The sequence below is a fragment of the Xiphias gladius genome, chromosome 15 (genome assembly GCF_016859285.1).
Source record: "Xiphias gladius isolate SHS-SW01 ecotype Sanya breed wild chromosome 15, ASM1685928v1, whole genome shotgun sequence".
In the NCBI taxonomy this organism is placed as follows: Eukaryota; Metazoa; Chordata; class Actinopteri; order Istiophoriformes; family Xiphiidae; genus Xiphias; species Xiphias gladius.
Genome location: NC_053414.1, coordinates 18959623 through 18986234, shown reverse-complemented (window position 1 = coordinate 18986234; position 26612 = coordinate 18959623). Strand labels below are relative to the sequence as shown.

The window sequence follows — 26612 nt, the reverse complement described above, 5'->3', positions numbered from 1 at the left end:
GTACCTGCATGTATTTCCTTTTTGTATATCGGAGGCTGTGTGAATGGAAGAAAGTTCTTAAAGAAGCACCACAGGAAGTCAACCCCCTTGTCTCACATCTGGTAATGGCATTGGCCTACATACAGTGCTCTTCTACACACTCTGCATGTCTGAGGACGGCTCAAGCAACACACAATGCAGCTTTTATTCAGGCACTGAACACTCCATTTTTCTTTTTCCTTATTCTGCCAAAATGTGGGTACGATTGGCCATCACCTCACTCTGACCTGGTGTCCATGCTTTTAATGGCTGAAACTGAGAAAGTTCATTTGCAGCTGGCTTTAATGTTCCATGGAAGCTGTACCTTCTGTAGAAAGGATAAACTCAACAGGCTGTTAATTCAACTAGACTTTGTGTATTTCCCTGCATTACAAGTGGCTAAAGGAGACATTGTAGTCCCACCGTGGGCCATAATTCAAGAGAAATATTGTGAGGGTTTTATTTGGCACTTTAGTGCATACAATTATGAAACACTACTTTGGGGTATGATTATAATAAATGCCACAAATGGCAAGACTAACAAATGTGAAATGACGTTTTGATCTGCTTCGTTATTTTGCAACCGCAAATGCTGGAGGTTCACCACTGTTCATAGAACCTCTTTCAAATCTAAAACGTTATCAAGATTACAAAACCCTCTGACTCTAAACATAACCATGGTGTGGATTAGCAATTATTTATAGCTCGTGCAAATAGTATATGTGCAATCTTCGTTAAAGACATATACAAACTTTTCACAGCTGTCAGAGGAAATTGTTTGCGTGCAAAGACATGCATTCATTAGCTTCATTTAGAGCAAAGTCCAGTGGTACCAAACAGGCAGCCTGACAAACTATATAGTTGTTTCACTTTTGATTTAACCCTCAGTAACCCAAGACATGCTTACATACAATAACTGGTACCACATGGCACTCGGACACCTTTGATATGGTTTGCAAGGGTTCAGGTGTTCCTGCAGTTGTTGGCTGTATCCACCAGCACTGTGCCTGCTGACAGAGGTCAGCAAGTCAGGGAATCTTTCCTGTCCCCCAGCTTCCTTCCTGCTGCTGAAATCATTCAACAAACTGGACAGGTAGAACTCACAAGTCATTTGTCATGAGCACCAAGGACAATCCCACCCACAGGTTTGTATCCCAGATGTACAGATGCATGCTGTACTGTTCCTTGCTCCACACCCACCAGAGCTTTGGCTCGTGTAGTTAAATAGAGAAAATGGAATAGTATACAAAAGAAAATCACAAAACTGCCCCTAGAGCTGTATATGAGTACGGCTTTAACCCATGCGTGCGGCATGAGAAGCAGACAAGACAATATGACATTTGTCTAGGATTGTCCATGCGGTGTCCCAAGGCTAGCCTCACCTAATTCCTCTGACTACCACCATGCACAGAGTGAGGGCAGAGTCCTCGTTCAGCTGGGGTGAATTATAAGTGAAGGCTGATTCAAGACTTGTCATATCATATCAAGGATTTTTCATGACTGTTGATGCTTTATCATCTATTTCATTTAGCCTAAGGGAGTAGAAATGTAATCACGGCATGAATTATTGGATGTAATCAGCTGTGAATCCTCGCTACAGGGCATCGAAGCTGAAATATTTCTTGTACAATACAATTAGGCAGCTCATTTCCGAATGATTAAAACTCATCTGACAACAAGTATTTTAAACTAGTAACTCAACGTGGGTCTTAGGGCCTGCAGTTTGACAGTTGGGCTTTGGTGCCACCTTGTGGCTGTTAAGCGGAAGAGCGGATACAGTATGCTGTATTGACCTAAATTACGTATTTTGCAAGAGGGCGAAAAAAAAAAAACTTACTGGTGTGTCAGCACCTGCGCGGATCAAGCAGATTTCTGTCAAGCTGCTTTGTACTGAAGGAGCCATTCACAAACATGGATGTTTTGGGGAAGGAACCCTGACAAGCAAGGTGAGCTGCACATAGAAACGAGGAAGGATTTTGAGTTCATGTGTAATTAGGGAACATTATAGCTTTGTCTCTTGAGCACCATTATGTTTGCATTTAACACCATTAAACAACAGCATTTTTAGTAATTTCCTGTTGAGATTTCAAAATTTGTTCACATTGGTTTAAAGTGATGTTACTGAATTTTTCCTTTTATAGTGTGAGACGATCCTTTGCTTAACATGACATGAACATATCCTTTTTAACGTCTTGCAAAGTGCAGCAGACAGAATTTTTTATAAGTGTATCGTGTAGGTGGTATTTGTTTAATTTGTAACAGATTTGATTGATGTTAAAGCTACAGTTTATGGCACGCTGCCAACAATTGGCCCTGTTTTTCCTTCATTTTGAGAGCTCCTTCTCAATAAAAGCCCCCTCCCTCGGGACGTATGTCACTGCCTTTGCTCGTCAACGCAGGCGGGTCCAGCGCCGTGGAGGCGGTCTTTTATTGTGAAAGCGAGAAGAGGCCGGCACAATGCTTAGTCACGGTGAGTTACAGCTTTCCCCCCCCCCCCCTCCTTCCTATGTGGCGCACAGCTCGGCGGTCGGCAGACCGTGATGGAGGAATTGAACTAGACTACGTGAGTTTCTTTTATTACAAATTTAAGCTACTGGTAATGGTTAACGCGAACCGTATTGTGGAGAGATTTAAAAGTGCGGGTGGGGGGGGGCGGCTGGCGGCGGGAGTATGTTTGGAGACCGCTTTGTTAGCATTTTTGAGCTCGGGTCGACTCACAGCCGTTACGCTACTGTCTATTATTAGGAGCCTATTTCGCTGTCAGCTCTGTTTCCGAAAACGTTTAACTTGTTCTTTGTAGTGTCTCCGGCTGTTTGTCACGGATACATCGAGTTCACTTTCGTCGCAAACCAAACAGGGGGATTAGTCGATCCGGCTTCACCTGCGTTACCCTTATTTTCGGTGCATACCAGCGCTCTGGATCATTTGATCAAAACAAGCGCAGAAATGATCAGTGTAGAACTAGTGATTGCACCGGGATGTGGGTGGTTGGTGGGGGGTGAAAGCTTTGTGTGAAAGCTCTGTGTGAAAGCTCTTCATGTTAGGTAGATGGCGCGGAAATCTAATTCCATTTGGGTTTATATAAGGACTGACTTCCCTTCTGGGTCATGTTTTGGTACATCCAGTTCCACTGTTTGCTCGGTGAAGAGTTCAGGATGAGTCACGGAGGAAAGCTCTTTGCCAAAATGCCCATGTCCACTATGTTTGCCTGTTTTGTAGCCTCGCAATCGTTAAAACTGCTGCGTAATGTCTCCTACGAGGTGTCTCCTCCGATTGAACTCCTAAACTTTAGTTTAGGACTTTTAAGTTTGAGTCACTCCAGCTATTGTGCAATGCCTGCTGATTGGCATCCATGGATTGCAGCCCTGAGCAGCGGTTTCCAAAACTGAGGTGCGGGGTCCACGAGGGGTCCTTGGAGGTGTTACGGGGCCCTCGAGTACTTGCATCTCAAGTCTCTCGAGTGGTTTGTGAAATGTCAGAAGTCACGATTTCCCCGAGCCCAACATGATGAACCGAAACCAAAAGAAAGTGATTTTGCTATCATATGTCAGGACGCACAAAGCAGCATTTTTGTTTGGAAAACGACTTAATGAATCGCTTATCAAAATATTCAAATTATCTGTTGATCGATAAAGCAAATTGTCATTTCAGCTCTACCGGACAAATATTCAACAACAAATATCTTTTCTCTTCGGGGTAGTTTGGCACCAAACAATACCAGCCTGTGCTGCAACGCGTTTTTGTTCAACTTTTGCAAGCATTGAAAAGAAAAAAAAAAAAAAAGGAAACACTTACGTACTGTATGTTTTAATTGCGCGACCTATGCCTCAGGTACCGACTGAGACTCAGGGAGCCTGTTTGTCAGCTAGCAGCTTTCTGTCCGCCAATGAGAGCAAGCGGGTTGAGCAATATGTTCTCCTGTGAAACTATTTTACCCGGTAACCCGGAGGGAGAAACAGCACAGCATTAAATCGGAATCACAGTGTGCCTCGTATTACAGCAGGGCCTGACAGGAGGAGCTCCGCGATGGCCACTGACGTGTCGCCTTCTTTTGATGAAGTGAAAAAGGCTCAGACATACACAAATATTGTGTTTCCTCGTCTATACCGATTGAAGAATACACAGTAGCCTACCGGGAGACTGGGAAGCGGCGAGGCCTCCCACCATCACTTCAGGTCAACCATCACTGTGCGCACAACTTCTGGGTGCTTTTCTTTTTTTTTTTTTTTAAGCTAAGTCTGACCACTCACAGTTGCCCTCGTTGCTGGGTTACGCCGACTCTTCCTGATTGGGGACCGGACAATTAGCGAATGTTACCGTTGCAGGCAGTTCGTAAACTGGAAAAAGAAGAAGTTGTACTGACAGTAAAGAGCGGTATTAATGTTGCAGCCCCCCCCCACACACACACACACACAGGTTATTTTAATGGTGTGCAACAGTGCAAGTGTTCTTCTCCATGGACCTGAGCCCACATATTCACAGTAGACGTATTCATTTTCAAACGTGTCTGCATAGCTATCTCCTCCATGGTTTATCGCCCGCTGCAGGGGGGCTCCTGGCGATTTCTCAGTAAAAGTACGAGTAGCAACTGATGCAGATTGAAAGACGGTGTTTGTAGGTTAAATAGTTAGAAGCTTTGGTACGCACGTTTGCATGCGTCTGTTGTTGGTGAGCATTGGGGATGTTTCACAAACTGTTCCCTCCTCTCCAGCCCCCAGCTGGCTTGGTCACAGGACAGAGTAAAAACACTCAGTCATGCCAGCCAGCTAAAGTCCAGTCTAATTAGAGTCACTCCACTGTCCTTCAAAACGGACATTACTTCCTCCCTATTCCTTACTCACTCACTCCATTTATGCCCATATTTATCCTTTTTTTTTTTTTTTTGGTTAATATTCTAAGGCTCCTTAGTAGCGCAATGCTTATACATTTAGTTTTGGGTTTAGATGTGAATGTAACAAGTTTATTAAGTTTCTTTTTGCATGTTGGGGAAAATGAGAATGAATCATCTTCTTATCAGAGAAACCTATGAACTGAAGATAAAAAGGATCATATTTTTCAAAACAAGCTATCAGGACTAAAAGTAGCATACACATCATGAAAAGGAGGAAACCATGACCCCAGTGAACTGCACCAGAAAGAATAGACCATTACTGTGTAAGTTGATTGAGAGAGACTGGTGCAGAGTCAGTTGTTACATAAGACAAGCAGATATGCACAAAGATTTAAACAGTAACAGTATTTCTGAACTGCATATTAGAAGCTGTTTCAACGACTTATGAAAGTGTATAACCAATGTATAAGCTCACTGTCTCTCTCTCCCTCTTTCCACCCAGTTGTCAACTGAGCCAACAGCTTCCTAGTAAACACAGCAGTGCAAACAAATTCCTTCGCTGGGAAACCTCAAGGAAGACGTCTCCGGAGAAAGCCACCGAACACCCCCCCTCATCCCCAAGGGCTCCAAGTTACCCATATGACACTTTTGGCACTCAACTTTCTTTTTTTTTTTTTTTTTAGCTTTCAGAGTCGACAACCCTTCCACTGCCTCATCTATAGTATCTGACTTTGCAGCTCTCAGCGGAAGCGTAGTTCTCTGAAGGAAGATTTAATTATTACCTCTTAAAAGTAAGCAGTAAATCAGACTTCTGTTTCCTCTCTGGAGCAACCAATATGCAGGACAGACCTGCCCCAGTGGTGAATCTGACAAGCATTTACATTCATCTACAAATATTTTTATTTTTTATCTTGGGGATATCTGATTAATTTCTTTATCGAAAACTTTTTAGCAATTTAAATAAATTTGGTGACAAGAATCCTCAAAAAAACGATGATTCCCTAGAGAAGAGACATATTGCAATAGATAGTTTTTTTTTCATTGTCAGGATTGATTGACAATTTTCTGTCTACATCCCCAAGAGTGGACACAAAACGCTGAACTAAGAGAGATTCCTCTCTTGTACTTGTTCAGTTCGTATTGTCACAAAAATACTTAGAACTTGGTTCTGCAAATTAACCCCCTGACAAAACCCAGAGGAATCCTGAACACGCAAAGACATTTTGATTATGTTAGAACTACAACATCTTACAACACACCCAGACTTTACTGAAAGCTCACAAAGGAGTCTCTAGTAATCCCATAATGAGCAATATGGCTGGACCCAGGTACTGAACAGGGAAAGGAAATCCTCATGTCCACATAAATCAGATTTAAACGTGAACTCTTCCATACAGAAAACAATCAGGCATATCTAGGAGAGCCTTTCTTTTATTTTACCCATGCCTGCATGTGGTGCAAGGATGCCCCATAACAGTGTCCGCTGTTCTTGAGAAAGAGGCTAAGGAGGAGGAGAAAGGGTAGGAAATGACAGAGTGCCTGACAGAATGCAAAGCGCTGGTGACTCCGTCCACGCGCAACGGCCACCGCGTCTTCAGCTACACGCTAGAGAGCCACACGGCAGCCGCCTTCGCCATAATGAACGAGCTGCGTCTCGAGCGTCAACTGTGCGATGTCACACTGCGTGTGCGCTACAAAGACCTGGAGGCGGTGGACTTTGTGGCTCACAAGGTGGTGCTGGCCTCCTCATCCCCGGTCTTCAGGGCCATGTTCACCAACGGCCTAAAAGAGTGTGGTATGGAGTTGGTGCCCATCGAGGGGATTCACCCCAGGGTGAGTCAGATGTCTTCTTTTCATCATTAAGCGTGATTCAGGGTCTCAGCACAGATTTTAGGTATCAAAATAATTAGAATAAAAAGATCAGAAAATTGCTTCTTTTTTTTTTGCTTGACACTAGGTCTTATTTGCACAATTTCCACTGAGCTGCTTTCCAGCACAAAACAGTTTGTTTTTTTGTTTTTGTTTTTTTTTTTTAAATTTAAATCAAACCACTATTTATTTATTCAATTTTTTTTATTCTTGTCACATAAACCAGTGTTTAAGTTAAAAGTTTCATCTTCTTGCCATGGCAACATCATCCTTATAAAAAGGACTATGTTTTATGGGAAATGTTGTTGTAATAAAAAAAAACAACACTTTAATTAATTTAAAAACATCAGTGGTTTGGTGTGTGATTGACACAGGTTGCACTTTTGAATATTAAGATCTTACTGCAGTTGAAGTGTAAACAGTAGAAAGTACAGTAAGACTTGACAGAGTACCCTTAGTTTGACCTCTCTTACTTAACCTGTATGTTTACCAAGTTCATGTAGATACACACATGGACACAATACTACTTGTTAGCTTAGGAGATGCCAATCTGTCTGTACCTAAGCATCAGAGCCATATATTCTCTCTCAGGAACTTTCTCTTCTATCCTCACCCTGTTCATTCTCCCTTTACTCTGCCGTCACCTTCCCCCAATCCTTTGTCCTCTTTACCCATTTAGGTTATGGACAGACTGATAGAGTTTGCCTACACAGCCAGCATCTCTGTGGGGGAGAAGTGTGTGATCCATGTGATGAACGGTGCTGTCATGTACCAGATAGACAGCGTGGTCAAGGCCTGTTGTGACTTCTTGGTCCAGCAGCTCGACCCCAGCAATGCCATTGGCATCGCCAGCTTTGCTGAGCAGATTGGTTGCACAGAGCTCCACCAGAAGGCCAGAGAGTACATCTACATGAACTTCAGCCAGGTGAAGATCAGGCAGTATTTCTAACAAAAGCTCCACTATTTTGTCTGTATTCATTTTTGTATCATCTTTTTTTTTTTTTTTTTTTTTTTTTTTTAAAGTTTATTTTTTGCCGTTATTTGATAGTTGACAGTGTAGGAACAGACAGGAAATGTGGGGCGAGAGGGACAGAGAGGAGTTTGACATGCAACTAAGGTACCCAGCTGGGGAGCATTGTGCTTATGTGGTATGCGTCTTAACCACTACGCCACCAGAATGCCCCATAAACTTTTCATTGAAATGACTGGAGTCACGAGCACCAGACGAAACTTTCGTCTGGTGCTAGGCTCGCTGCATATTGTTATGAACAGACGTGGCATCAGTCAGGCTGTGCAGGTGCTCATTCTACCAGTGTAACTGCTACTTTATGGCACATGAGTTTAGAGTCTGTTCCCTACTGTGATAGATCGTCTTGGTTGCATATTTTTGACCAGAAAGAAAAAAAAAAAATACTGCGGTTGGACTTAATTTGAAGGCAATGACATGCTGATTTTAAAAAGTTCTAGTAGCAGCTTAAGTAAATTCCATGTAATCTAAAAGTACTATAAAATAATCAATAATATTTTTACTACTAGAACAATGATACGTTCTAAATGTATCTGTGCAGCTCATAACTGGAAGAGAAACTGAGCTTCACTATTTATAGTCCTGTTTGTACTAGGGGACTTGTGTGTAAAGTGTTTCACGGCATAAGCAAAGACTGTTTCACTTGTTCTAATGAGGTTATTGCCTAGCTGGCTTTTTTCCACTTCAGAACTGCTCACCATGATTGTCATCATGTGAGTCATGATGAAGGGTGTTTGGGTCCATATGTGGTTTGAGGATACCTCACTGCAAAAGTTGGCACTACATGAAGCAACAAAGAAACAAAAAACAAACTTTATATTGATTGCTGATAAGTTGATAAGACAGACAGGGAAGTGGCAGGTTAGGCAGCAAACTGGGTGAAGGATGTGTCACATAATATCAGAGCGTCAGATTCATGTCTTTTGATATGAGGAAATGAGATAAACCCAGGTGAAAAGGGATTTTTTTGAAAACTATTCTGTGTTTCTCAGAAATAATACGCAAATAGTATAATGTTTGTTGCATACACGCAAGATTTGGTTTGAAAAGTACCAGGATTGTCTGTAATACTACTATGACTGACTGGCGGGAAGCCAGATTTCCTGAGTGTTTAGGCTGTGTGCTAGTCTAAATAAGCGTTATCTTATTCCTGTATTGTCACCCAAATAGTCGTAACATTTGACCAAAGCGTCACCAAAAGACGTGAATTATTTTTGGCAGGGAGCTGGATTTGTTTAAACAGTTTTCAGTCACTGTTTACCGACAGTTGTGTTATATTTGATTGAAAACACTTAAACATAATGCAACTGTCGCCCCAACACTGAAGTGATTACTCAATTCATCTATTATTTAATATACAGAAAATGAATCAGGAAAAAAACACACACACACACAATATGCTGGTTCCAGCTTTTAAACTATGAGGATTTGCTGCTTTTCTTTGTCTTATGTGATAGTAAACTGAATATCTTTCGGTTTTGGAGTGAACAGACAAAACAAACTATCTAGAGACGTCATCTTGGTCTTCAGGAAATTGTGATTTTTTTTTTAAATTTTATTTTATTTTTTCACTAATTTCTGGTATTTTACATCGCAATCGATCAAGTGAGAAAATAATTGTCAGATTAAGTGATAATAAAATCATCTTTAGTTGCATCCCGATTCTGTATTTTAAATTACCTTCCTTTTTTTATTACCAAACACAAGATATTTTCACGTCTAATAGCCACTTCTCATTATTTAATTGATCAGAGCTCAGCACTTGTGTTGTAGAAACATGGATTAAAAATATTTATCCCTCCTCCTGCTTCCAGGTGGCGACCCAGGAGGAGTTCTTCAACTTGTCCCACTGTCAGCTGGTCACCCTCATCAGCCGCGATGAGCTTAATGTGCGCTGCGAGTCCGAAGTCTTCCAGGCGTGTGTGGCCTGGGTGCGCTACGACCGGGAGAACCGGCGACCGTACGTCCAGGCCTTACTCCAGGCTGTCCGCTGCCATTCCCTCACCCCCAACTTCCTGCAGGCCCAGCTTCAGTCCCTGGACTGGGACCCCCAGTGTAAAGACTACCTGGCCCAGATCTTCCAGGACCTCACCCTCCACAAGCCCACCAAAGTCATTTCTTGCCGAACTCCCAAGGTGCCGCAGCTCATCTACACAGCAGGGGGTTATTTCCGTCAGTCTCTCAGCTACCTGGAGGCCTATAATCCCTGTGCAGGGACCTGGCTGAGGCTAGCTGACCTGCAGGTACCCCGCAGTGGCCTGGCAGCCTGTGTGATCAGCGGGCTTTTCTACGCTGTTGGTGGAAGAAACAATGCACCTGATGGTAACATGGACTCAAATGCACTGGACTGCTACAATCCTATGAACAACTGCTGGCTGCCGTGTGCACCGATGAGTGTGCCTAGGAACCGAATCGGAGTTGGTGTCATCGATGGCATGATATATGCAGTTGGTGGATCACATGGTTGCATTCATCATAATAGTGTGGAAAGGTAAGTGAGAGTCCCATTTAATGGGAAAGGCTGAGATTATGTTATTTGTTATTGTTGTTTTACCTTCAGCTTCATCTTATTGTGTATTTATCCTGCTAACAAGTATTACTTGTATTTCCACAGCCTGGTTCATTGTTGATTAATATAGTCTTTTAAGCAGCAACCGCTACATCTGCTTTCAGTGTGCTGCAGATGTGCTTTTATTTGTGCCAGGTTGTTTATACAACCTGTTGCTATATGATGAATGTTAATATATGTGACTTAAGTCCAGCAGGGGACGTTTAAAATACACGCCTATGCTCTGGTGAGGTAACTTCCTGGAAAATAGTTGGATTTGTTCCACTTTCTGTAATATATTTTTAATTTGCACAAAGCTTCTGTGAGGAAGTTTTTTTTTTAATCCACTGGGAAATATTTTTTGTGTTTTATAAAACCAAACCCTAAATGTTATCATGGGTAAAAATAGAAGTGGCAAAGTTTTCATAATTTTTTTTTCTTACCCTCAGCCAGAGGAAAAGCACTCTTTAGCGATTGTACGTACTATATTCAAAATAAAACCTTGAGCTACCCACCCACTCTCCACACAGTTTATAATTCACTTTTACATTTTTGTTTGTGTAGCTTCCTCTCGACAGTTGGCCTGGACAGTGAGCTAGCAACAACATAGATTTTAATAAGAAATAAGAGGCTGGATGATGTTTAGCACTCAGCCCATCAACATGTCTCACCATCAAGTGTCCAATGTATTGACTGTACATGACTGTGAAAAAAGAACATTTCCAACATGTCTGAATTCCTGCAGACGGACTCAGTGTAGCAGAATCGCAGACTACAGATGCGGAAAACTGACACAAATGAATTTGTGCTGCACAGCTCAGTTCTCTGTAGTAGTCCCTTTAACCTGGGGGTGCGTTCCAATAAAAACAACTGAGTTCTTAGTTTGAATGAGAACCTGAATGAACACTATTCTTGACTAATTGATTAATCTTACTGGTTGGTTGAGAAAAACAGGGAAATAAACCCTAAAAAATAAACAAACTGATTTGTGGTGGTTCTTCTCTGCAGGTATGATCCAGAGAGGGACCAGTGGCAGCTGGTGGCCCCCATGCTGACACGGCGTATCGGTGTGGGTGTGGCGGTCATCAACCGGCTGCTTTACGCTGTGGGGGGGTTCGACGGGGCCAACCGGCTCAGCTCCTGTGAGTGCTATAACCCAGAGAGGGATGAGTGGAAAACCATGGCCCCCATGAACACTGTCCGCTCTGGAGCTGGTAAGTAAGAAATAGAAATCTTCTTTCGAATGGAAAAACTTGTCTCCACAGTACAGTCAGCTTGGAAACTTAGGCCATTCGTAAATGGTTGTGCAAGGTTTCAATCATGTTTTTGAAATATATATATATATATATAATATATGCAAGTTTTTTTTTAATCTGCTTCAACAGGCTCTCTGATTTGTGCTAATGAGGTTGAGGGGGGGTTTTAAACCAGACTGGAACGGGGTCCTGCTAGCCAAGTAATTAAGATACATGTCATATAACCATAATACCAACGGTTTAATACCCAACAGGAACCTGTCTTGCATTTCAAAGTCTGTGTTATACCACAAAGCTGTCCACTGAAGACAAAAATGCCCAGATCTCACTATGACCACTCAATATGAAGCAATAAATTCATCTTGTACTGAGTCACACATCTTCATGCATCCTTATTTACATGTATGAGCTGGTGTTATGATATTTAGACATAGAATTTAAAACTTTTTTTTTTTTTTTTTTTTTTGAACACAATAGCAGTCATAGCAGTAGAAAAATGTATTCTTTTACTATACCGTCATGTACCATGTAAGAGTTTTGCAAACTCTGGCATATGCTTGCAGGATATTCTACTGTTTGCTCACATCTAGATAAACTAATCTGACACATGAATAAACTAACCTTTGACCTGTATTTTTTAGGTGTTTGCGCACTGGGAAATCACATCTTTGTGATGGGTGGCTACGATGGCACAAACCAGCTGAACACAGTGGAGCGCTATGATGTGGAAACTGATACTTGGAGCTTTGCTGCCTCCATGAGGCACCGACGCAGTGCTCTGGGAGTCACAGCATTACATGGACGCATCTATGTATTGGGTGAGTGGTAGTGTAACTAGAAACTGCCTACTGAGAGTCAAAGCACCGTATTAAAGTAATGTATTGATTTCACTGTAGTTACTGTATAGTAACTACTTATTTTATTTCATTTACAATCAGGCCACTAACACATTTCCTGTTTGCTGCAGGCACATTTTAGTGTTATAAATTGACCAAATTTTTTTGGACATTGGGATAATGGCAAACCAACTAATGTTAATCCAACTAACTTCATACATAAAATTAGGACATTCTTACATATTCATTTTTGTTTTTCAGTTTAATGTCGTGTCAACAAGTCGGCTTATTTATTCATTGAAGCAAATCTGTTTTGTTTTGTTTTTTTTTCTGAACTTTCATGGTTTGTCATACACAACTTAAAAAAAAATCATCATTGAGTGTATCAAAAATTGATCATGTATTGGAAATTTAATGAATTTATGAACTGATTGTCATCACAGTTAGATTCCATTTATGTGTCCCTGTAATCCAGGGATTTTCAAACTTTGAGGCATGAATCAATAAATAAAATAAATAAGCATCCATATCCCTTTAGAAAGCACATCACCTAATAACTCCAGAACTTGCCTGAGAAAAGGTGTGTTTTTAAGTTTTATTCAGTATCAAAGTAATCCAATGATACTTGTCTGTACATACAGGGGTGCACTGCAAACAGGAACCGCTAAAAGCTAATTCAGCATACTTTTAATACCCATTTGCAGTTGTCTCGATTTTGACTAAGGTGGGGCCCACAGTGTAGAACTGCTGTAAGCTATGGCTATGGAAGTAGCATATATAACATAGTTAATATTAATCTTATTGTTTACACCTGTGTTTGTCAAAGTAAAGTGTACACTGTGAAGAAGGTGTTAGCACGAGCCTTAATTAAACAAAACTAAAGTACACAACAAAATGTCAATGTTATGTTTACAGGGGGTTACGATGGGAACACTTTCCTGGACAGCGTGGAGTGTTACGACCCAGAGAAGGACACCTGGTCAGAGGTGACACACATGACATCAGGGCGGAGCGGCGTGGGCGTGGCTGTTACCATGGAGCCCTGCCAGAAAGAACTGCCCCCATGTCAAACGTCTGAGAGGGAGAGTGGTGCAGCATCCCCGGCCTATCAATCAGCCAACTGCGGTTTTGGCTCTCACCACAATCAGAGGCACAGTGGGCCGTTCAGCAAAGGCACCTGAAGCTCAACGCTGTCACACATGCAAATATACAAACGAGCACCCCAAAACTCAACTCTGTCTTTCCAAATCAAAAAAAGGACCCTCACAACTGATTACAGACAGAAGTGAGCCGAAACACCACGTGCTGCCTCACTGGTTCTAGATGTCACAATTTGATGTGAATTTAAAAAAAGAAAAGAAAAAAAAAAAGGCTATCCCTCAGACAAATTTCCAAGACCTGAAATTTGATTAATTTGTTGGTGGTGAATTGTGTTTCGCCAAATCCGACTTTGACCTCAGTCCATCTGTGTTCACATCTGGCATTTGAAGTCCTCAGTCGGACCATCATCTCCCAGCTTTGAGCTATGGGAGGAAAGGGCTGCATACTAAAACGGGCCATTTATGGGCTCATAGAGTCATCAGGGGAAAAATTGGAAAAGTTTAATCTGAAGGGAGGGAAAAAAAATTAAAATGATCCCATTATGTAAAAAAAAAAAAAAAAAAAAAATTAAAAAAAGATTTTGAAAAGTAGAATTTGTCAGTCAGTATGGGCAGTAGAGTTCAAAGTGCCATTACAATGCCTGTGGGCATTACTGTCATCAGTATATTGTCTTGAGGTGCTTGTGTTGGACAGGCACGGACGGAGTTCCTGTGTGGTGTGTAGAAATTGTAGTTAAGTTAACCCAGACAGCCAAAAGATGAAGCTTATACAGGAGAATGGGCCTCATGCGAGAACAGTTTGGTGGGTTTTTTTTTTTTTTTTTTTTTTTTTTTTCTGTGAAGCTTGCTCATATGTGTTCCAAGTCAGATTCAGCAGACTCTCTTCACTGAACAAACTTGCTGTAAATTGCTCATTTCAACCTGATTTATGCCACCCCTTCATGAGGAGGAGCAATCGCGGACCCACCACTATAAAAGTGTACTTGTTCTGCTTATTCCAAATTGTAGAAGTTGTCACTGCATAAAATGGCAGTAAAATATTAAATAATACTACAGAAATCACTCTTAAAGTACTTAAAGCGCTACATGCCACTGAAGAACGAGTTTAGTGGTTGATACTATTGGTTCTTGCATGAGGCCCAAAGTCTGAAATTCAATTGCTGGTACAGGAAAAGCAGGACCTTACAGTAACTGCGTAGTAACTAATGTGTCCTTTCACTAATAGCCACTGGTAGGTTCATAAAATGTGACATTTGTGGAAAAAGGCTTGAGAAAAACATTGAGAGATTTGTCTGTATATTTGTTGGTATATGGAGTGCCAAGAGGATGAAGAAATAGGTTTTGACTGTGTTTAGAGGAAACAGAATACTGTAGAATTTAAAAAACTTAGGTTCATACATCTCACTGAATGTGTTTTATAAAAACACTTAATTACTGACACCACTGAGAACCTCTCCCTACAGTTGACTCTTTGGTTTTCACATCCACCAGACCTCAGAAACAGAAGTGACCCTGTTTGTGCATTAGTGTTCAAATATTGTATGCTAATGACAAAAACTTGCTTAAAGAAGTGTATTTGTAACAGCAATTTAAGCTACAAAGGTTTTTAAGTGATGTTTTGTACATTGATATTCTAAGAAGTCTTGTACAGAATTTCAGAGCTCACTTTTTTTATTTATTTGTTCAGATTCTTTTGGTTTTCTTGTTCCTCTAAACTGACATCAGCTTTGTATTGAATTGGACCCTGGTGTTGTGTTTTTGAAAAACTAGCATGCATTATAACTGAGTAGGAATGCCTGTTAATGCTAATTTTGGATGTTTGTAAAAATTTGCTTCACATCGAAAGGGACTTTTTTTTTTCCTGTCCGTCAGCAGTTGGAATGGAAATTAGAATATTTAAGGTCTGCTTTGTACATTTTTTTTCCAGCACAAAAAAAGGCCCTGTACAATAATACATTGTAAAGTAAAATATATGTTTATTGTACTGTTGTAGTCATGCAATGATTTATTAGTTCTGATCCGTAGACATCTTTTGTTATTTACATTTAGCCCCTAAACAGAGGAATATTTGTTTTAATGTGAAGCATCTATCTGATGTGGACCTGGCATTTGGATCATAAAATTAAGTTACTGCAGGTTTTCAAAGCAGCAGTGGCCACTGGAGGGAGCTAATTTTCTTTCATACTGAACAAAACCTGTACCTGTTAAACTGTATCAGATATTATCCCCAACATCAACGAGCCACTGGTACAAAGTTAAGTTTCACTACAGAAACCAATAAGCCAAGTCACTTTTTTCTTTGGTTTTTAGTTGGTTTTTCATGCAGTCTAAATTTTTAAGTATGCGATTAATCGACCACCCAAATTGGCTGCCAACACATCTAATTTCCTTACTGGACCTGACAGGTGGATGTGATAGACCATTATTGTATTATCCTAGAGGAAAATTTCCCTGATCATGTGGGCTTACAAGAGTATCAAGACCTCATCCTGCCAAATTTAGAAGGGCCACAGTGGCCCTCAACAAAAAAAAAACTGCTTGAGCTGTAGTAACATCTGTGCCCTCAGGAAAAAAAGACTGTCATCCTTTAATGCATTTTAGACAGATGCTTTACGTTGAATTACACAGGTCAGCTACTGATATGAGTCTATGTCCCTAAATTCCCCAAGCAGCACCCCCATGATTCAACAGTAGAATTACAGCACCAACACCCCAGCCACCAGAGCCTCAACAGGCACCAGCAATATGGTATTACCTGTGCAATTGAATATGCGATATGGTTAAAAAAAAAAAACCATTACATGCACGGTCTTCTATTTTACATGTCTGTAAGATACAGCATCTCAAAATATCACTGCGAATTATTTCAGGACTGTTCCATTCTTAAGTAAGAAGGAAACCTTACATGTGGATGCATAAATAATCATGTACCCCCTGCCATGTATGTGCTCAGACAAACTTGCCAGAAAAAAATAGACAGGAAATTGGATTTCTATTCATTTTTTTAAATTATTATTCTTGTTTTGCTTTTATTAGTAAAATGTGAGTGAAACATTGTGAATAAAATACATAAAAAGCACGAAACAAACTTCAACGAGAAAAAAGAAGAGTTACTGTAAAGTGTGTTTTTAAACGTTTTTGAAGGACAACAGAGTGACATTTGCATTTAAGAGTAGTATAGGAGAGATTCGGTGATTAAATATATATTAATTTACCACAGAGGTCCCCATAATCTACAGTAGGCATCATAAAATAAAGTCTCTTTCGTTTCCTGTCGTTTGTAAAGTTAGCAGTCAAAAGTGTTGAACTGGCCTGGTGAGGAGGGGTTTTATTTTGAAAATCCTGTCCGGACCTTCATGTGTTGTGTCTCGGTAACTTGACACCGGTGCGCTCGTCATTAACTATGACAAAAAGCGAGTCCCGATCCCGATCCCTGCCGGACACCAGTGGATCCTCTTCCGTCGCAGGTAAGTTAAATTCACCTGGTTAAAGCTGAACACCACGGATTTGTCTGCTGTCATGTCCGCGCTCATACCTCAGAGACAAACTTCACACTACTTTCAAGTTAATGGATGGGAGAGTGTGAACGTGTGACTCTATAGGTTTTTTATCATTTCGCAGTTATGGAGTCCATTGCCCTTTATGGTGTGATGTTAAAGTGTCTCTTTTAATCACAAAGAAGTAGCACGGTTTTAGAAAGATCCCACAGAAAGTTTGCTCAGCGATTTGTCTACTCGTTGGAAAGTGTCACTTCTAAACTTTTTACATTAGAAATTAAATAGTCTAATTGGCTCATTTGGCTATGAGGTGGGGGGGTGGCTTAAAAAATTACCTAAATCCTTTCCCGAATGGGAGTTACTTTCTGTCAGACATTGTTGTCAAACTAGTTTGTCCACTTTGAACCTAACTTTAGCACAGGAGCGGGCTGTTGATTCATTCAAGGCCATAGACACCCAAAGCTTGCAGTCGCTATCTACATAATGAACCCAAATATTCACTCCTGAAAATATATTGTGCTAGTACATCTTGTGTCTTTTTGTGTCATGTGACTTTAAAACCTTTGACAAGATGTTCCCCAGAGGCTGCACTGTGTTGAAAGCCTATTTTAGCCTCAGTGTTCACAGCCACTCGTTTCTTTCATCAGTGTGGAGCAGCAGCCAGGATGATCCCAGTGGGTGAATTCAGAAACCTCAGCACTGAGCAGAACTCAAAGTATCGGGTCCTGAAACCATGGTGGGATGTTTTCTCAGAGTACCTGTGCCTTGTTATGCTAATGATTGGAGTCTTTGGGTGCACCTTGCAGGTGAGGCACCTACCAACCAGCCACTTTGTGATCATAAACTCTTACAATCCTGAATTGTTAGCCTGTTTAGTAACATAATCATTACTAACCTAATGCAACCTAACCTGCCTAAAGAGACATTTGCGTAATTTCTATCTATTGTGGCATCTCAAAATAACTTGGGCGGAATATTCTGTACCCACACACCCTCCTCTCTGTTTTATGGCACATGTCACAGCAGTTCCTACATTATCTGACGTCCAAGTCGGGCGAAAACGCAGACAGTGTAATTGAACTAACTTGTCTCTCCTGACCCACTTACTTCAGATTCAGATCACTAACTTGCTGCTTAATGTGTCTCTCACCACCCGATTGTTATATCTGTGTCACATGAAAATAGCCCAGAAGAAAAGCAACGGGATAAAGATGTGATAATAATTTCTGCTGCTCGTTTCCTTGTTACGTTAACACGCTGTCGCTCAGCGTGAAAGGTGTAGGTGTTGCTTTATTGAAGAGCAAAACCAGGGACAGTCCATTCACCTAATAAGTGCAACTTTACTGAGGCGGACATACTGAATAACAGACGAGTAGTACAGAGGAAACATCTAAAAGACGACCAGTAAATTGCACCCTGAGGCAGCTGTCTAAACCACTACATCATCTACAGGCACTACGGGTTCTGTTGGATCAGAAGTTTAACTGTTGCTTACAGAAAACACACAGACTACACTAAAATACGGTGGGAGTGAGGTAACGTTTAACTGAAAGACCAAGGCGGTTAGTGTTTGCTTGTCACATCTAAGTACAGGGTATCTGTAGGTCTTGAAAAGTCTTGAAAAGCATTGAATTTGGTTTACTCAAAATTTTAAAAAAGTTATCTCTAAAATGTTTTTGTATCCGATTCTGTGCTGTTTGGAGACATTATACACTTATAAACTAAAAGTGATCGTGCACGTAGGAGGCTGTTCAATCCTTTTTGTGGAGTTTCGGTCAGCACAATCAGACCTCTAGCAAACAGCATCACTACTGCTAGCAGTCAAGTGTTGATTTTAGCGAAAACTTAACTTTAATCAATTAATCATTTTTCACTGGTTAATCCACCCATCTATTTTCTGATGCTTATCCAGGCCCAGGTTGATTTAATGTAGTTAATTATATCATTATTGTTATGTACTCCTGGGAAGTACAGAAAAAATGTGACATCATAATAAATAATTGTAGGCCATATCCAATACCCTACTGGTTTTCCATCATACTTTCATGCCTGTACTGGTATGATCATGAAACAGGTCTTAAATTGCTTTCTGTGTGGTATTAAAAAAGGACTTTAAAATTCTTAAATTTAACTCAGTGAACCCTGAGGAAACCACGGATTACTAGGAATGGGCAGTGAGGTATTTGCAATTTTATATTGCAATATCAATATGTATTGTGATAGTAAATGTTGTAGGAAATCAATTTCAGAATCAAAAGATAAGTCTGGTGATATTCTATATATTTTTCTTGCTGTCAACAAATCCCATAAAAAGACCAAAATAAACAATTGATCCTACTAAGAAGTAACCAAAGCCCGATATACAGACAGGTGACAAATTAAAGGAAGAACCTGAATAAATGAGTGGAGAAACATAACAAATGCAGATGCTTCCACACAGGTGCACTGCATGGTACAATTAAGCAGTTAACATACAGTCATGCTCCGTGACATGTATAAAAGATGAGGAGAAGGCCCAGTTGATTCTGATTTCTGTATCAAGATGGCAAGAGGAAAAGATCTAAGTCACTTTGAAAAAGGGTTAATTGTTGGGCCATGGATGGCAGGAGCTTCAGTCACAAAGACTGTTAAACAGTGTTTAAAGTGACATCTGCATTTAGATCTATAGGAAAGACGTGAGTAAATAAGGTCAAAACCTGTGGTTGGCAGCGCACATTTGATGACAGAGATGCATTAGTGCCATATGTAAGGACAAACAGGAGAGCAACTCTTTCTCAGGTGACTGAATGTCAATACAGGACGTGATCAGACTGTGTCAACAAGAACAGTCCGTCGACAATTACATAGAGAGGAATATTATAGTAGGGTTGCAGTGCATAAACCCCTCATTACAAAGATGAATGCACATTTGAGAGTTCAGTGGTGAAAAAACCATAGGCACTGGTCTACAAAGATGTGGAAAAAGTGATATGGTCAGATGAGTCATCCTTCACCATATTCTCAACTATATTTATCAAAATATTTCACTCAAAACCATAAGTTATTAGGATTCATCGACTGAGAACCGTGAATGTCTGTACCACCTTTTGTGCCAATCTATAAAGTAGATGTAGAGATACTTCCCTGAATAAGTGAAAACTTTGACCTGCTGGTGGTGCTAGATGAAAAATCAGGGGATCAAAGTCATGAGAATTCATCACATGGGCACTGTGGATATCTGTACCACAACTACTGGACAGCAAACCATCCAATAGTTGTTAGGATATTTTACTGAAAAATAAAAATGTCAATGTCATGGTGGTGCTAGAGGAAAAGTCAGGGGGAACACCAAAGTTATTAGTATTCATACTCTGAGGACTACGGATGCACAAAATTTCATTACAATCCATCCAATAATTGTGGAGATATTTCAGTTAGGACCAAAGTGGTAGACAGTCCCACATTGCCATTCCTTGAGCCACGCCGCCAACATGGCTAAAAAGTGTAATAGCATAAAATGTCTAAGTAAGGTCGTGGGCCACCACAAGCCTCCAGAACAGCTTGGCACAGATTCTCCAAGTCTCTTTATCTCTAATTTGTAATCTGTTAGTATATAGCAGTTCAAATATACATTAAAAATATTGAAAGGATTGTTAGCTTTTGGAGTAGATTTTCTATACATCTAATGAATGAATTTATTTTTGAAGCACCTTTTTAATGACATGGTGAATACAAGGAGATGTTATTGTTGTCCATTCAGATACATTTTTAATTTAATGATACAATTAAAAACTCTTGCAGCCCCCCCCCCCCCACAATTGGTTAATATATACATCTATTCTCCACAGCTCACCCAAGACAAGATTGCTTGCCTGCCCAGTCACTTCACCAGCCCTACGCCCGAGGTAATCGACTGCAGCCACATCCGGACCTACAGGGAGAATGAAACGGTACAGCACACACTGGTCAAACCTGTGAGCCCCATCATCCAGGAAGTGTTTGGCCGCAAAAACAATCTGGACATCCACCAGTACGTGTTTGTCAACCACTATTGCTACGAGAGGTTTGTCCACTGGTATGCAAAGTACTTCCCATACCTCGTCGTCATCCACACTGTGATCTTCATGGTAGCAAGCGGCTTCTGGTTCAAGTTTCCTGGGACATCATCTAAAATCGACCTGTTTGTCACCATCCTCGGGAAGTGCTTTGATTCACCCTGGACCACGAGGGCCCTGAGTGAAGTTTCTGAGGAAAGAGGAGAGGAGAAATTGGTTAGTTGGAGGAAGAATACAATCTCAAAGGATCCCACAGAGCAACGTGGAGATGAGGAGGAGACTGTAGGGCTCTTTCACTCCTTTTCTGTCAAGTCTATTCCAGAAAAGAAATGTCCAGAGTCTCAGTCGGCCCCGTCCGTTTTGGATAAGAAGGAAGGAGAGCAGGCCAAAGCTCTATTTGAAAAGGTGAAGAAGTTTAGAACTCATGTAGAGGAGGCAGACATCTTGTATCTCATGCATGTACTGCAAACATCATTGAAAGTCTTCAAGTTCCTTTTAATAATTATCTACACTGCAGTGCTTGTACCAAACATTGAGATAGTAGTGCGCTGCTATGTTCCTCCTGAGCTGACTGGTTTTGATATCTATTGCTGTAACCATAACAAAGCCCATCTTTTCTCCAAGCTTGCCTACTGCTATATCTTCTTTGTGGGAGTGTATGGACTTCTGTGCATCTACTCTCTCTACTGGCTTTTTCATCGGCCTCTGAAGGAGTACTCCTTTGAGCACGTCAGGCTAGAGACGGGTATTAACGACATACCGGATGTAAAGAATGATTTTGCATTCCTCCTGCACCTTGTGGACCAATATGATGCCCTTTACTCTAAAAGATTTGCTGTCTTTCTCTCTGAGGTCAGTGAGAGTCGTCTCCATCAGCTCAACCTCAACTATGAGTGGACTGCCAAAAAGCTGCGCAACCGTCTTGCCAGGAACACCAGTAACCAGTTGGAGCTCCACCTCTTAATGTTACCGGGGCTACCGGACACAGTCTTTGAGATCCCTGAAGTGGAATCACTCAAACTGGAACAAGTTAAAAACGTCACAATCCCATCAAGCGTGGCAAAACTAGATTCTCTTCAGGAGTTATCACTGATCTACTGCCCTGCAAAGGTCCAGCTGCCCGCCCTGAACCACCTCAAGGAACATTTAAAGGTCCTTCGTCTAGCTTTTGAACATTTAGAAGCGGTGCCTATATGGATGTACACCCTGCATGGCCTGGAAGAGTTACATCTGAATGGTCCTTTAACCAATGAATTGTCCAGAAGTGCCACCCTGGACTCCCTCCGAGAACTTAGAGCTCTGAGGGTCCTCACTCTCCGCTCCAACCTTACAAAGATCCCACCCAGCATAGGGGATGTAGCGTTGCAGCTGCAGAGGTTGTGCATCTATAATGAAGGTGTCAAGCTCCAAGCGTTCAGCAGCCTGAAGAAGTTAACCAACCTAGTCTCACTGGAGTTAGTGGGCTGCGAGTTGGAGCGCATCCCAAGTGCAGTCTTTAGCCTGAACAATCTGCAGGAGTTGGACCTGAAAGAAAACAAACTAACCACGGTGGAGGAGATTCTGAGCTTACAGCACTGTCGCCGTTTAGTGACACTCCGACTGTGGCACAACAAAATCACTTACATCCCTGATCATATCAGCAAGCTGCACTCCCTAGAGACGCTGGACATTAGCTGGAACAAGCTAAGACAGCTTCCCTCTCGACTGTTTTATTGCACCAAGCTCAGGCACCTCGATGTCTCCCACAACCAGCTCAGCGCTTTACCTCCTGAGGTGGGCATCCCGCAGGGCCTCCAGTTCTTCTCCGCTGCTTTCAACTCTTTAGAAACGGTGCCAGAGGAGCTGTTCTCCTGTAAAAGGCTAAAGACATTGGCTCTTGGAAACAACTGCCTGTCGTATCTTAGCTCCAGAGTTGCCAACCTGGCTCAGCTGGTCCGGCTGGAGATTAAAGGGAACCGCCTGGAGTCTCTGCCTCTGGAGATAGGGGACTGTCCCCTGCTGACTGTCAGTGGGTTGACGGTAGAAGAGAGCCTGCTGGATCTGCTGCCATCAGATGTACGAAGCAGGCTAGCTAACAGCTAAGTTTGTAGAGCTACTGGACTCATCTTTTCTCAGCGCAGCATGGTGGTCGATGGTGCACGGAAGAAACAGAGAATTAGCGGGGTATTGATTCATGGCATTAGAGGATATGTTTCATACAAACAGAACAAAAGCGAAACCATAATCAAATCCACAACTGAACACAAAACAATAACCAGACACTAAAAAAAATTATTTATAAAATCAGTCCTCATGAAATGTGTCTTCCAGTCTGTGTTATTGAATGGAGAATCAAGTTGCACATATTCTTGCACAATGTTTTTTATGTATTTTCTTAAAAATACCGTAAAAAAAATCATTGGTGTCCCGTAAGTACCTTACTAAACTTATTTTTTACAAAACTGGATTTTTATGTTGCTGATTTTACTGGTGCAGATCTCACATTAATGTACAGTTTAACTGGGATTATTATAAATGCAGGGTCCGAACAATGTTGTGTTTGGATGAGACAAGCGTTCAACACTTTTCAAAAATAAATCAGTGAGAAAGGCACGACCTTCAAATTGTCATGGGCCAACATTTTCACTCAAGAGTTTTATTTACTGAGTATTTTCTGGGTTCTTCAGAGCAAATGTCAAGGGATTTCAAACTGTGCTGTATCTTGTTGGACAGGTTTATACAGCATGAAGAATCGTTTCCCACAGTGCGGTAGCTCACGTTGCCGCCTTTCAGACACTAAACAAGTGGAGGAAGAAGAGCCTTTCAGTTGGAGAATAATAGATGCCCATTCCTTTGTTTACATATTCTGTCGAACAGAGAAAAGACTGAATTCATACATGAGATTATCAATCACACAAAAGTCAAGTCAACATGATATTCAGTGTTCAAAGCAGGACAAAATAAATAAGCATTTATAGCAAGAAAGAAGACAAGACCACTGTCTCTTAAATACCTTTTGGATGAGTAATATGTTGAGTACAGTGATAATTGTGATTATGGGTGATACTCTTTCAACACATTATGTATGAATTAATGGCTTCACTAGAATTTCAGTTTTGCTTCCTTGTATTATTTTTTGCTACCTCTTTAACATAATTTTACTCAACTTTTACAATACAGTATGGGGAAAATAGTTTGATTTCCAGACAACACTGTTAACTAGTTGGAATATGTGTAATAAGATGTAAAAGATGTAAAATTACCTAAAAATATGCTGTATATTTTGTACTTCATAAAGGGATGGAAGTAAATTTAGAGTGCCTTTTAAATACGCAGAATCAAGGAAATAAAATGTCTTAAAGTTTCTGTTGCTAGAAAGGAAGTCATTGCAGTCAACTTGTGTTTAGTTTTACGTTGAGAGGTCAAGTAGGTGTTGAAATGCTTGAAATTAGATACATTTGACTCAGAAACTCCCGTGTTTGGTCTATGTCACAAGCAAATACCTTCTTTCTTTCTTTCTTTCATTCTTTCTTTCTCCCTATCTTCCCTCTATAAAGCAGTCTCTCAGTCACAGACTCACACATGCATAACAAATCTGTATTTTGCGGTCAGGGCTTCCACAATTCTGCCTGAACTTCGGTGCAGTCATGTCCTGGCTTGCTTGGCTACAAAATTGGATCCTGTCAGTCAGTTTACGGTCATACCACAGTAATATTTGAGCATACACTGACCCGCCCACACTGCCACATACCTCCAGGAAAACCTTGTGTTGATGTCTTTTATATTTTATCGTTTGGATGGATTTGAGCACTGAAAGTTGCCAACAAAAAGAGGAAGAGGGAGTTTGAACTGTGGAATTTTCCAGAGGTGCATAGCCGTATTTGTATTTGTATTTTATAATGCTTTGTCAATCATTGCCGCATTTTTTTTCCTCTCACTGAGGGTGGCAGCTGAGTGTGTCACTAGCATTAACCAAAACAGATTTGATGTCATCACAGTGACTAATGCTTGGCTGGAAATAGCTAACAACATGTTATGTCTCCAAGAGGGCTGCTTTAAGATGTTAGAGGGGATATCTTCAGTTGGAAGTCATATGTTGACTTCAGTCCGAAATTCTACAGCTGCTGCCATAGTCATACTTGGGGAGTGAGCTACTAGGACTAGTTGACCCGATGCAGTATTTACATTTGAGTGGGAAAATGAGACTGGGAAGCTTCCTCCTGCCATGTGAGTTTCTGTTGTTGCGATTTCTGACAGGTCAGGATTCGGTGCATACATTCTGTGGTTCCCTGCAGATTGATGAACTGAGTCAAAGTGTGAATCTAAGGACTTAACCTAACAGAGCATGTTACAGTACGTGCTGACGGTTTACAGTGACTCATCACTCATGATTTCAACCCGTTTTCAGCATGACTTACAGTACATTGAGGTCAAAGTCCATAACTCATAAAATGTGTTACATCATTTTACCACTATTTTAAATCTTGGATGATATTAAACTGTATTTTACACACCCATGAATGAGAACTACCCTTAACTCCAAAGCTTAAGGGATCGCTTTGGATTTGATACAATGCTCACTTGTCCATATAACATTGTGAAAATGTTATTGGTCAATGTGATCAGTCTTCCTATCCATACTGACCATGCAGTGTGGCTTCAGCAAAGAACAAACAGTCCGGGGGAACAAAAGGGGGAATTTCAGACTAAAAAGACTAGAGGATACCCGCTTGATTTGGCTAACTCGGACTACCGAAGCCTCTTATTAGCTTTGGATGAACCTTAGAATGCATTTTAATACAAAACAAGGACTGTGGATTTTTATCTCATTTCTTACGGTGTAGTCAAATTATAAAGGTGTCGCTTCACATCTAGTACGGAGAGTAGGAATGATTACAGTGAGCAACAATGCCTTCAATCTACATATGGACAGGTGAGCACTGTACAGAGCTGCAAGTAACTAATAATTTGCAGTTTAATTCCTCAATTAATCCATTAACTGGTTCCTGCATTTCCTAGAGCCCAAAGTGATGTCTTCAAATGTCTTGTTTTGTTCGAGCAACAGTCCAAAAGTCCAGACAGAATCAGATGACTGTAATGTAAGACGAGGAGAAGCTGCAAATTCATACACTGGATAATCTGGAAACAATCAAATCTTTGGCATAGTTGCTTTGAAAAATGACTTAAACAATGAACTAATCAACTAATTGATGCTCTAAAAGAGTGGTAAGGGGCATCCTTGTGGAGGAAGCGTCCCAGTTCGAGTCTAGCCCGAGGTCTTTGTTGCATGCCATCCCCCATCTCTCTCTCCCCTCGTTTCCTGTCAACTCTCCACCGTCTACTATCTAATGAAGGCAAAAACACCCCAAACATACTTTTAAAAAGCAACACGTTTAAACCGTCTCCAATGGCATGCACTTAGTCAGGCGGGTCTGTCAGATAGTTCATTCCTTTGTCATTGTCCTTCATCTGTAATAGGTTCAAAAGTTCACTCATCAGAGTTTTGATTCATACCTAATTTTCCCTCATTCTTGTCATCATCATGTATTCACACAGACCCGTATGTGTATGCTCGTCCACAGGTGTGAAGAAGTAGGTTGACACAGGTTTTTCTTGT

The 26612-nt window shown here is 41.0% G+C and overlaps 2 protein-coding genes across 5 annotated transcripts; both read left to right on the top strand.

Moving 5' to 3' along the window:
• The first annotated feature begins 1945 nt into the window (after positions 1–1945).
• On the top strand, positions 1946–14068 carry keap1b (kelch-like ECH-associated protein 1b). 4 transcript variants are annotated; one of them, XM_040146385.1, is made up of 7 exons: positions 1946–1964; positions 5352–6682; positions 7398–7643; positions 9560–10236; positions 11302–11507; positions 12191–12367; positions 13301–14068. In XM_040146385.1, the coding sequence occupies exons 2-7, from the start codon at positions 6377–6379 to the stop codon at positions 13564–13566; spliced, it is 1878 nt and encodes a 625-aa protein (XP_040002319.1). In that variant the 5' UTR covers positions 1946–1964; positions 5352–6376; the 3' UTR covers positions 13567–14068. The 4 variants fall into 4 exon arrangements, with proteins under 4 accessions (XP_040002319.1, XP_040002317.1, XP_040002315.1 ...); XM_040146383.1 differs by lacking the exon at positions 1946–1964 and adding an exon at positions 2395–2488; XM_040146381.1 differs by lacking the exon at positions 1946–1964 and adding an exon at positions 2515–2581.
• A 2828-nt stretch (positions 14069–16896) lies between these two features.
• si:zfos-323e3.4 (volume-regulated anion channel subunit LRRC8C) lies at positions 16897–24333 on the top strand. Its single transcript, XM_040147397.1, has 3 exons — positions 16897–16952; positions 17630–17788; positions 20810–24333. Exons 2-3 carry the CDS (start codon positions 17648–17650, stop codon positions 23096–23098), a joined length of 2430 nt encoding a protein of 809 aa, XP_040003331.1. The 5' UTR covers positions 16897–16952; positions 17630–17647; the 3' UTR covers positions 23099–24333.
• Positions 24334–26612: the final 2279 nt, after the last annotated feature.

What these genes read in the sequence shown, in the direction of transcription:
- keap1b (XM_040146385.1), top strand. Translation starts at nt 6,377, where the DNA reads ATGACAGAGTGCCTGACAGAATGCAAAGCGCTGGTGACTCCGTCCACG. An exon ending in TCGAGGGGATTCACCCCAGG is followed by an intron (nt 6,683 to 7,397) that starts GTGAGTCAGATG and finishes TTACCCATTTAG; the next exon opens with GTTATGGACAGACTGATAGA. An exon ending in TGGACGCATCTATGTATTGG is followed by an intron (nt 12,368 to 13,300) that starts GTGAGTGGTAGT and finishes TTATGTTTACAG; the next exon opens with GGGGTTACGATGGGAACACT.
- si:zfos-323e3.4 (XM_040147397.1), top strand. Translation starts at nt 17,648, where the DNA reads ATGATCCCAGTGGGTGAATTCAGAAACCTCAGCACTGAGCAGAACTCA. An exon ending in TCTTTGGGTGCACCTTGCAG is followed by an intron (nt 17,789 to 20,809) that starts GTGAGGCACCTA and finishes TATTCTCCACAG; the next exon opens with CTCACCCAAGACAAGATTGC.